This window comes from Budorcas taxicolor, chromosome 21 (assembly GCF_023091745.1).
Source record: "Budorcas taxicolor isolate Tak-1 chromosome 21, Takin1.1, whole genome shotgun sequence".
Lineage (NCBI taxonomy): Eukaryota > Metazoa > Chordata > Mammalia > Artiodactyla > Bovidae > Budorcas > Budorcas taxicolor.
Window position 1 is genome coordinate 71255276 of NC_068930.1, and position 10508 is coordinate 71265783.

The 10508-nt window shown below is 54.8% G+C and overlaps 1 protein-coding gene across 2 annotated transcripts in view; it reads left to right on the plus strand.

Moving 5' to 3' along the window:
* The window catches only part of TRAF3 (TNF receptor associated factor 3), an 86795-nt gene extending 76882 nt beyond the window's left edge, over positions 1 to 9913 (plus strand). For both annotated transcript variants that reach the window (XM_052659747.1, XM_052659746.1), the window contains exons 10-12: positions 2706 to 2846; positions 8180 to 8354; positions 8933 to 9913. In XM_052659747.1, the coding sequence (XP_052515707.1) occupies positions 2706 to 2846; positions 8180 to 8354; positions 8933 to 9504 (888 nt within the window). In that variant the 3' untranslated portion in view covers positions 9505 to 9913. The remainder of the gene's footprint in view (positions 1 to 2705; positions 2847 to 8179; positions 8355 to 8932) is intronic.
* Positions 9914 to 10508: the final 595 nt, after the last annotated feature.

Below are 10508 nucleotides of genomic sequence, written 5' to 3' on the forward strand. Positions count from 1 at the left end.
AATTTGCTTCTCATCGTGGAATTGTTCAGTTGGATCTTGAGTTATTTTGTTCATCTAGGGTGGAAAATAGAATATTTGAGTTGATTCAGAAAGACCAATTACTGCATTCACAGTCAAACTTTAAAAAAAAAAAAAAGAACAACAAAACTGTTTTATAAAATCCAGACCTGAAAACACCCATCTTATATTTTAGGAAAGCTTAAGTCACAAGGAAGTCTTAGAGTGCCCCTAGACAGGCGGGGGTGGAGGGTGTGCTCAGGGAGGAGGGTCTCGGGCCGGGGGACCCTGCTCCGTCTGCTGCATGGATTCTGGGAAACACACCTGCCAGTGGGCTTCCCTGTGCCTGCGGCGTCTACCTGGTGGGCAGGTGAAAGCGGGGGTCTGCTGGCACCCAGGGGCTGGGATCCTTGATTAAAATATGTAAAGAAAACTGAGTTTAAGGACAATCCCTCCATAAAGACATTAAGAGTTTGCTGTGGCGGACTCCCCCGGGGGCGCAGTGGGTAGGAATCTGCCGGTCAGTGCAGGGGAAACAGGGTTTAATCCCTGGCTCGGGAAGATCGCACATGCTGTGAAACAGCTCAGCCTGCGTGCCCTGGAGCCCGTGCTCAGCAGCAAGAGAGCCACTTGCCACCTGTGGGGGGCCGGAGCCCCATGCCGCAGAGCAGCCCCACTCAGTCAGTGCAGGCACCCAGTCGTGTCCGACTCTTTGCGACCCCGTGGACTGCAGCACACCAGGCCTCCCTGTCCATCACCAACTCCCGGAGCCTCCTGAAACTCTTGTCCATGGAGTCGGTGATGCCATCCAACCATCTCGTCCTCTGTTGCCCCCCTCTCCTGCCTTCAATCTTTCCCAGCATCAGGGTCTTTTCCAGTGAGCCAGCTCTTCGCATCAGGTGGCCAGAGAGTAGCCCCAGGTCACTGCAGAGAGAGAAAGCCCGTGTGCAGCAGCACAGGCCCAGCCCCGCCAGAGATAAAGTTAAATAAATAGATAACAATTTTTAAATGAGAGAGTTCGGGGTGGCAGGATGTGTGATGGTCAGTGTAGGTCAGGTAGCCTGATTCACAGCAGAGGAAGTTGCCGTTGGTTTGGGGAATATCACCGAGAGTCGTATGAAAGCGGCCAGCCTGTGTGCAAATTGCTCTTTTTGGGGGTGTGAGACTACGGGGCCCAGGAACTGTGTCCATCTTCAGCAGATGGGAATAACGGAGTTGTAAGTTTAGAAGAAGCAAAACACCGCTGCCAGCCATCCGTGCCCCAGGCTGGATGCTGCAAGCTGGTCCTGTGCGGGAAGCTGAGGACCGGTGAGATGGCCTGTTTTAGGAAGGAGAGCCCGTTTGTGCTGCGTGAAACCCTAGGGGAGTTGAACTATCTATTGCAGGTTTTGTATTCTTTTGTAAATACATTTGTTATAAATAAAACAGTGTGACCGCACCGGAAAGGCACTGCCTCCAAGCAGGACTCTGACTTGGGGCTAGTGGTTCCTCACAGGGACGAGGTCAGGAACCCAGATGCCACCTGAGATGCCCGTGAGCTGTCATGTGGCCAGGTGGTCCTCAGGTGCTGGCAGTATTAGAGGGCACCTCCGAGTGGAGCCGCGATGGAACGCACTGTCTTCCGGGCAGGGGGAGGGAGGTTGGGGGCGGGGTGCCCAGCGCTTGTGGGCAGAGAAGGCCATTGGTAGAGGGAGCCTTTCCGACGGTTGAAGTGCCCTTGAGTTTCCTGCATTGGCAGGTGGATTCTTTAACCACTGAGCCACCAGGGCCGTCCAGATTGCCTCTTGTGGAAACATTGTGAAAAGACACCTTGTAGAGTTGTCCTTGAATTCCTCACCCCAGGGCTTTTAAGTCCTGTGCAAATTGGTTCTTGGGAGCTGATTATCTTTCAAAAAGGAACTTTGAAAATGTCAAAAGTGGGCTTGGGACTGCCCCCAGCAGGCCCTTCCTGGACCGCCGTGGTCTCCCGGCCATCCCATCCCCTGGTGCCTCTCTCATCCCCCCAACACCACCATCCCCTGGCGCCCCCAGTTCCCCCAACACCCCCACCCCCGGGACCCCCTGCCGCAACCTGCGCCTCCTCTCTGCGGGGTGGCGGGCTGCCCCGAGGACTCCCTGTGGCACGTGTGAGACCCTCCCCTTCCTGCTCCCTCATTCTGCTGAGAGCTTCTCATAGGGCGGCAAGTGGCCCACTGGTAGCTGTGAAATAATTTAGTGGGTTGCAGCTAGCATTTTTTAAAGTAAAATGGAATAGAAAGTGCCAGGTACGTTATAATTGATTAGGACAGGTTTGGTTTCGTGATCCTGTTTTTAGGAATAGGCACCTGTGTTCAAGGTATGTACCGAGAAGCTGAGCGGCAGGGAGGTGTTTCCTGCTGTGTTTCCTCATCAGAGTTTGAAAGCCACTCTGATAAAAGATTTATTTGTTTTCAGCAAAATCTTTAGAAAGCTTGTCTTTAGTCCTGCTTGTTCTGAAAGGCACTTGGCTCATCTTACTTGACTTCTAGGAAAGGTTCTGAGAACCACGGTTCGGGTCCCTGTTGAACGGCCAGGACCCCCCTTTCCTGTGGGGAGGGGTTTGTTCCTGGAACTCCTTCCAGTGAGTGGACAGAAGGCCCGTGTTGTCAACATTTCATTGCTCGTGTTAGAATTGTTGTTAATTCACGTTAAGACCGTGTTGTTTGCTTAATTGGAGACTCTCTTTTCAGGTTTCCTTGCTGCAGAATGAAAGTGTAGAAAAAAACAAGAGCATACAGAGTCTGCACAACCAGATATGTAGCTTCGAAATTGAAATTGAGAGACAGAAGGAAATGCTTCGAAATAATGAATCCAAAATCCTCCATTTACAGGTAAGAGGTGTAAGACTATGGCTGGGTCGGAGGGAATATGTCTGTCTTCTCCGCCAGGACTTTTCTCAGGGAGACATCTGAGCCAAAGCCCCGACCTTTGTCCACAGGGCAGCTTGTTTCTCTTGCTTAAGTGAAACTCGGGAAAGTGGCCTGGGTTCATGGGTGACCTGGGTTTGCGGCTGGCCTGGGTTCACAGGATGGCACGAGTTCGTGGGGCGCCCTGGGTTTGTGGCTGGCTTGGGTTCGTGGGGCGCCCTGGGTTTGTGGCTGGCTTGGGTTCGTGGGGCGCCCTGGGTTTGTGGCTGGCTTGGGTTCGCGGGTGGCCTGGGTTTGTGGCTGGCTTGGGTTTGAGGGTAATCTAGGTTCACGGGGCAGCCTGGGTTCGTGGGGCGCCTGGGTCTGCAACTGGCCTGGAAGGTTGCAGGCGCCCCCGCCTGTTCCTGGAGGCCCGGCCCCATCCCCCGTCCCCTGTGCCTCTGATTCATTGTTGGTGAAATAAGGCTGAAGCCTAGGCTTTTAAAATTAGCCGCTTTTATGAATATCATCTAAGACTTCTGAGTAGCTGTGTGTAAAGTTTCACTTCCTAAAGTGAACTGAAGCCAAGCTGCTCTGTTCTGAGTCTTCCAGCGACGCAGGTTCTCACATCACTCTATCTCGCCCTAGTGACCCAAAGGCACCTCCATCCCAAACACGCAGGCCCTCGCTGCTCTGAGAAGGGTGGTGCCTAAACACGCCTGATGAGACTGTGACTCCTGGTTTCTGTAACCCACTCGGGCTTCCACCAGGCGCTTGTTGCAGGTTATTCTTCCAGACGCTGTCCTCACAGTGGCCGACTCGGGTGCCTTCAGGGTGGTAGCTCCTGTGTGTGCCACACTCTCAGGCGAGAGTCACTCCTGTGTGGCCAGAATGGTCCTCCTGTGCCTGCGCCCAGTCTTCCCTAAATCACCTGGAAGGTAAAATTTTTCTAATAGCTCAGAGTCACAGCATATTTGAGATCGTCTTGCCTCCCGTCTTATCGTTGAGGTTAGTTATAATGCTTTGAATTGCATAGGGATTTATTAAATTAATTTCATTTGTATTAAACCTGGTAGTTGTCCAGAGACAATGAAAAACACAATGAAACATTAGGTTATAGTTGAAAAGGTGCCAGTCACAGGTATTGAATCAAGCCAGGAAAGCACGGTGCCGCTTGAAAGAGCGGCAGGGCTGCTGCGGGCCCGGAGGCGGCGGTCAGCACGCCGGGACCGAGGCCTGCGCTGCTGTCCCGTGAGCAGGGCCCGCGTGCGCAGGCTGGCGGCGGCGCCCGGCCCAGGGCCTGGAGGTGCGTGCGCCGGAGGGCCGAGGAAGTGACGCTGTGTTTGAAACCACTTATTAAGCATGTCAGCGACTGAAGGAAGAATGAATAGGTAGGGGTTCGTTTTTTTTAAAAATTTAGTTCTTATTTTAATGTAAGGGTTTCCAAACGTTTTTTTATTGAAGTGTAGTTGATTTACAGTGTTGTGTTAACTACTGCTGCACAGCAGAGTGCCTCAGTTACACACGTGTGTGTTGTTTTGTTCAGCCGCTCAGTTGTGTCCGACTCTTTGCGACCCCATCGACTGCAGCACCTTGGGCCTCCCTGTCCTTCACCATCTCCCGGAGCTTGCTCAAACTCATGTCCATTGAGTCCGTGATGCCAATCCAACCATCTCATCCTCTGTCACCCCCTTCTCCTCCTGTGTTCAATCTTTCCCAGCATCAGGGTCTTTTCCAATGAGTCGGCTCTTCGCATCAGGTGGCCACAGTTGTTGGAGCTTCAGCTTAAGCATCAGCTCTTCCAGTGAATGTTCAGGCTTGATTTCCTTTAGGATTGACTGGTTTGATCTCCTTGCAGTCCAAGGGACTCTCAAGAGTCTTTTCCAGCACCACATGGGAAAGCATAAATTCTTTAGCACTCAGCCTTTTTTCTGGTCCAACTCTCACATCCGTATGTGACTATTGTAAAAACCATAGTTTTGACTAGATGCTTTGGTCAGTAAAGTGATGTATATACATTTTGCCTTTGTCCAGCTTTTTATTTTGTATTGGGGTATAGCCAGTTAGCAGTGTTGCCACAGATCCAGGTGAGCAGTGAAGGGACATAGGTTAGCATTCTTTCCTGTTATGGTTTTTCACAGGGTGTTGCACGTAGTTCCCTGTGCTGTGCAGCAGGACCCTGTGTATCCAGTCTACGTACGATAGTTTTTGTCTGCTGACCCCCAACCCCCACTCCATCCCTCCCTCAAACCCCTCTCCCTTGGCAGCCACCAGTCTGTCTCTATGTCGGACTGTCTCTGTTTTGTGGAAGAGTTCATTTGTGTCTGATTTTGGATTCCACATGTAAGTGATATCATATGGTATTTGTCTCTTTCTGACTTCACCTGATAATAATCTCTACTTTCATCCCTGTTACTGCCACCTGGCATTATTTCACTCTCCTTATGGCTGCGTAGTATCCCATTGTATGTATGAAGAAGTAGGTTCATTTATAACTAAAAAAAAAAGAGAGAGAGTCCATACTGAGGTCATGGGTGCCCTCCGCCACCGTTTCCACAGAGCCTGGCTCAGCCCTGCACCTCAGTCGCCCCCGCAGAGCCTTCCGGCCGCCAGGGGAGGGCTCACTGGCTGGAGCGCGGCTGGGGACGCCGCTTGCCTGGCCGCTGTTGCGCGTGTCCACCTCACCACTCTCTCTGCGGCGGGCCGGGCCTTCTCCCCACCTCCTGTCCCGACCCTGGCTCCTTCTGGGACACCTCAGATGGCAGGGTAGACGCCACCTCCTCCAGGAGGCCTTTCCTCAGCCTGTGCCTCGGACCACCTACTGGTAACAGGCCTGTAGCTCTCTGCGTGGTGTCCTCCCTGTCTGAACCCTGAGGGCGGGCTTGGAAGGAGTCCACACAGAGCGCAGCCTGACAGCCCCGGGCAGGGCAGGCAGAGGGACTTAAAGAAGCGGAACCAAAGAGTGTGTTTGGTTCTCCATCCCTGGGAGGGTAGTTTGTTAATACTTTACTTGTGAAGAACGTTTCTGTTTTGTCTCTTGCTGTGCCTCTCGGCACGTGGGGTCTTGGCTCCCTGATAGGAGTGGGACCTGCGCCGCAGCACTGGAGGCGCACGGGCTTGGCCGCTGGACCTCCAGGGAAGCCCCTTCTCCTTGAACAGTTGGATGCCGAGGTGGTCCCCCAGTCAGTGAGTCCTGCCCTATCCCCGGGCCCCTTGCTGAGCCCGGAACCCACCCGCGTTGGCCGAGTGACACACGGCGATGTGAGCCCCAAGGGGCCCGAGCACGAGACGGAGAGTCTGGCGCCCTGTGAGCAGGTCTCCTTACTAGGGTGTACTTAGGTTCTGAACGGTCTGTGCCACTCGGCTCAGCTCCTGAGCCCTCCCTTTTTTCTAATAAAACCCTCACCTGCATTTAAGGTCTGTGTTTACAGAGACACTGTGGTGGTTGGGCGGAGATGACTCGTCAACCATGAGGTTGTGTTCGCTGCATCCTGCAGGGAAGGGTGGGCGGGTCTGCATGCCACCCTCACCCACAGCCTCCACCCAGCCAAGGGCTGCTCCATGGCTGCAGGGTCCCCTGGTGTGGGAGGAGCGCCTCCTAGGTAGTGTGTGTGTGTGTGTGTGTGTGTGTGTGTGTGTGTGTTCACATTCCCCTTGCTGTGAGAGGAGTGCTTCTAGGCAGTGGGTGGGCCTTGTCTGTGTGTGTGTGTGTGTGTGTGTGTGTGTGTGCACACCTGCAGTCCCGTGTCCCCTCCTGCCCAGCCCTGTGTGTCTGTGTGTGTGTGTGTGCGCGTGCGCAAGCGCCTGGGGTCCCATGTCCCCTCCTGCCTGGCCCTGTGTGTCTGTGTGTGTGTGTGTGTGTGTGTGTGTGTCTGTGTGTGCGCGAGCGCCTGGGGTCCTGTGTCCCCTCCTGCCCGGCCCCGCCTGCTGACTCCTCGCCCCTGGTGTGTAGTGGGGGCGTCACGGTTGCTTCTGTGCCCAGAGTGCCTCGTGGCCTCGGGCCACTGTCCCGTGCGGTCCCCGCCGGGGGGCTCGGAAGTGAGGAGCAGCTGGCCTCAGCCGCCCCGCCCCGCGCTTACCCCAGGCTCAGCAGCCCTGCGGGCCCCCTCGGAGCCATGCTGACAGTCTAGACTTCCGTCAGCGCCCTCCATCCTCTTGAGCATCCACGTCAGCCTGGGTGGTCGCTTTATCACTTGAGCGGGTCGAGGACGGTCAGACATTCATGGTGGCTGCGAGCGTTCACGCCTATCAACAGCACTGGCCCCAGAAAACGGACTTTGTGAGCCGACCATGCCTCTCATCGTGTGTGTTTGAAAGTGAAGTGCTCCCAGTGTGGAAAGAAGTGTTCTCTAGAGAAGTCATCTTTACTTTTTAGATGTTAGCTGATACCAGGGTTTCTTGGAAAGATGAGGAAGATTAACGCTGTAATTTTTACCCCGAAAAGTAACACATGCTTACACGTTTGTTCCTTCACGGTTATTAAGAGCCAGCAAAGGCGCTGAAACCTCGAGGTTTAAAATTAGGCCCCAAAAGGAGAAGTGATCTTGGCAGGCCCCTGGGGCTCCCCCTGCTTGGCCCACAGCCTTGGGGGTGGCCCCCTTGCCCCACAGCTCCAGGCGCTAAGCCGCCCCCCTTCAGGTGCTCTATTTCAAAAATGCAGATTGTTTTTAGAGGTGAAAACCCTTCAGGTCCCTGGCTTCATCTACAAGTGGGCAGGCCAGACCTGCCAACTGGACCTCCAGTTCAGCCCCAGGCCCCCTCCAGTGATGGTTACAGGTGTGCTGTGGTCATGTGCTTCTGGAAAAGGGGGTTTCTGAGTGATTTAAATCAAGCCTCTCTGTCAACAGCCACGTGTTTGAGAGCAGAGCTCTTCTGCCACGGGGAGCACAGGGCACTGGGCACCGAGTGCATCGAGGGAGAGACCCCCCATAGGCACTGGCCTCTTGGCTTCACCGGGGGCCTGTCCTGCTGGGGGGGGGGGGTTCTGTCTGCAGCAGGGGAAGTGCGGGGACCCAGGGGTTCTGGCGCTCCCAGCAGCCACAGAGACAGCGGCCCCTCTGGCCCTGGAGGCTCACAGTTCCACGCCTGCTGGTCACTTGACCTTTTATGGGACAGAGGCCTTCACAGGTCCAGCTGAGACGCTGGGAGAGAGGGACATGGGGGGTGCATGTCCTGCAGTTGGATCTAGGGCCGGGGTCCCTGAGGGCCCATGGGCCCGAGCTGAGGCGCCCTGTGGGGGCCGGCGGGGGTCTGCAGAGGCACGGCCCTCACAGCAGGTCCTAACCGTGTTCTGCCTTTCTGACACTTTGATTTGGAAGCGAGTCATCGACAGCCAAGCAGAGAAACTGAAGGAGCTCGACAAGGAGATCCGGCCCTTCCGGCAGAACTGGGAGGAGGCAGACAGCATGAAGAGCAGCGTGGAGTCCCTCCAGAACCGGGTGACCGAGCTGGAGAGCGTGGACAAGAGCGCAGGGCAGGCGGCGCGCAACACAGGTGAGCACGCGCGACCCAGGCCGGTGCTGGGGTCGGCTGTGCGGGAGAGTGGGCACAGACGTGGGCCTGCGGGGTGACCGGCTCCCCGGCTTCCTGCGCCAGGCGCACAGGGCAGGGCGGATGCTGGCGGGGCGGGCCTGCGGGCGGAGGTGCGGGGCTGCTCAGGAAGGCCAGGGGACAGAAGGCGGCCAGCAGGCGGCCAGCAGGCGGCAGGGGACCCGGCCAGCCCAGCAACGTGGCTGATGCCTAGAAGCCGCCTGGCCAGTTGGGGAGGGGAGAGGGGTTGCTGAGCGAGCGTCCTAAAACCTCCTGAGCAGGATTAAGCTGGGGGAGCGCGATTACGGGGATGCACGTGGGGCCGGCTTAAACCGGCCAAGGACGCTGTGCGGATTGCGGAGCCAAGCAGCTTCGATTCCGGGGGGAATCGCCCCGAGCTGGGGAGCCGGGGGCGGCAGGCCGGTGCTCCGCGACGTCCCCGCCCCGCAGGCTGAGGCTGGGGGTCCGGGGCGTGCGTCTCCAGCCCGCCGCGGGCCGGCCTCCGTGGGTCACGTGCGCGCGCCCGCCGTGTCTCCCGCCAGGCTTGCTGGAGTCGCAGCTGAGCCGGCACGACCAGATGCTGAGCGTGCACGACATCCGCCTGGCCGACATGGACCTGCGCTTCCAGGTCCTGGAGACCGCCAGCTACAACGGCGTGCTCATCTGGAAGATCCGCGACTACAAGCGGCGGAAGCAGGAGGCCGTGATGGGCAAGACGCTGTCGCTGTACAGCCAGCCCTTCTACACCGGCTACTTCGGCTACAAGATGTGCGCCAGGGTCTACCTGAACGGGGACGGCATGGGCAAGGGCACGCACCTATCGCTCTTCTTCGTCATCATGCGCGGCGAGTACGACGCGCTGCTGCCCTGGCCCTTCAAGCAGAAAGTGACGCTCATGCTGATGGACCAGGGGTCCTCGCGGCGGCACCTGGGGGACGCGTTCAAGCCGGACCCCAACAGCAGCAGCTTCAAGAAGCCCACTGGGGAGATGAACATCGCCTCCGGGTGCCCTGTCTTCGTGGCCCAGACTGTGCTGGAGAACGGGACGTACATCAAAGACGACACCATTTTTATCAAAGTCATAGTGGATACTTCGGACCTGCCGGACCCCTGACGCGTCCCCGGGGCGGCGGATCGAGCAGAAGGCAACTCCTCCGGGGGGTTTGAACCGGCCGTCTCCAGCAAGGTCCTCGCGCTGAGAAAAGGACCTTGGGGGACGGAGGAAGCGGCAGAAGGCGGCCGCGGGCCGGCGGGAGGAGCCACGCGTGAGGACTCGCCCAACACGTTTTGTAATAGACTAGCGCACTTCACTCTGGAGAATTATTTATCCTTCGACGAGATAAATACTGCTGTCAGAGAAGGTTTTCATTTTCATTTTTAAAGATCTAGTTAATTAAGGTGGAAAACATATGCTAAAGAAAAGAACCATGAATTTTTTTTCTTCCTTAAACTTGAACACCAAAAAAAAAACATACACCACACACACACACACACACACACACACACACACACACCTGGGGATAGCTGGACATGTCAGCATGTTAAGAAGAATTTATGAAATAACGCAATTCTGATATATTCATTCTAAAATTCAAGAGTGCAATCTTGTTCCAAATATAGTATATTGTCTATTTTTAAGGCCTCATCTGGTCTCTGTTTTAATAATTTGTTTGTCAGAAGACCCTGAAGTACACCTAGGTCTTTTTTGAAAGTCTCTAAATTCAGAATCATTTTTTAATTTAAAGTTCTAAGATAATTGTTACTGCAAACATTTTATTTTAAAACGTTGATAGACTGATATTTCTTGGAAGAAAATGTAAAATATCAAACACTGGTTATCACTTGTGATAGGAAAGAGAATATTCAATCTGTTGTTATTTCTCGTTAGAAATGTAAACCTTCAATATCTGTCGTAGTTAATGACACTACTTCAAAATTACTATGAAAGGAAAATTGCTCATGGATGCTGTGCATCATTTTCAGATTTATAATTGTTTTCACCCTAAAATAGGGCATTAGTTGAACTTTGGAGTTCTAAACAAAATCCTGTAGGTTTTTAAAATTCTGCCCCATGTGTTCAGACACGCTCTCTCTTGCTGACAACACCGACTTCCGTGT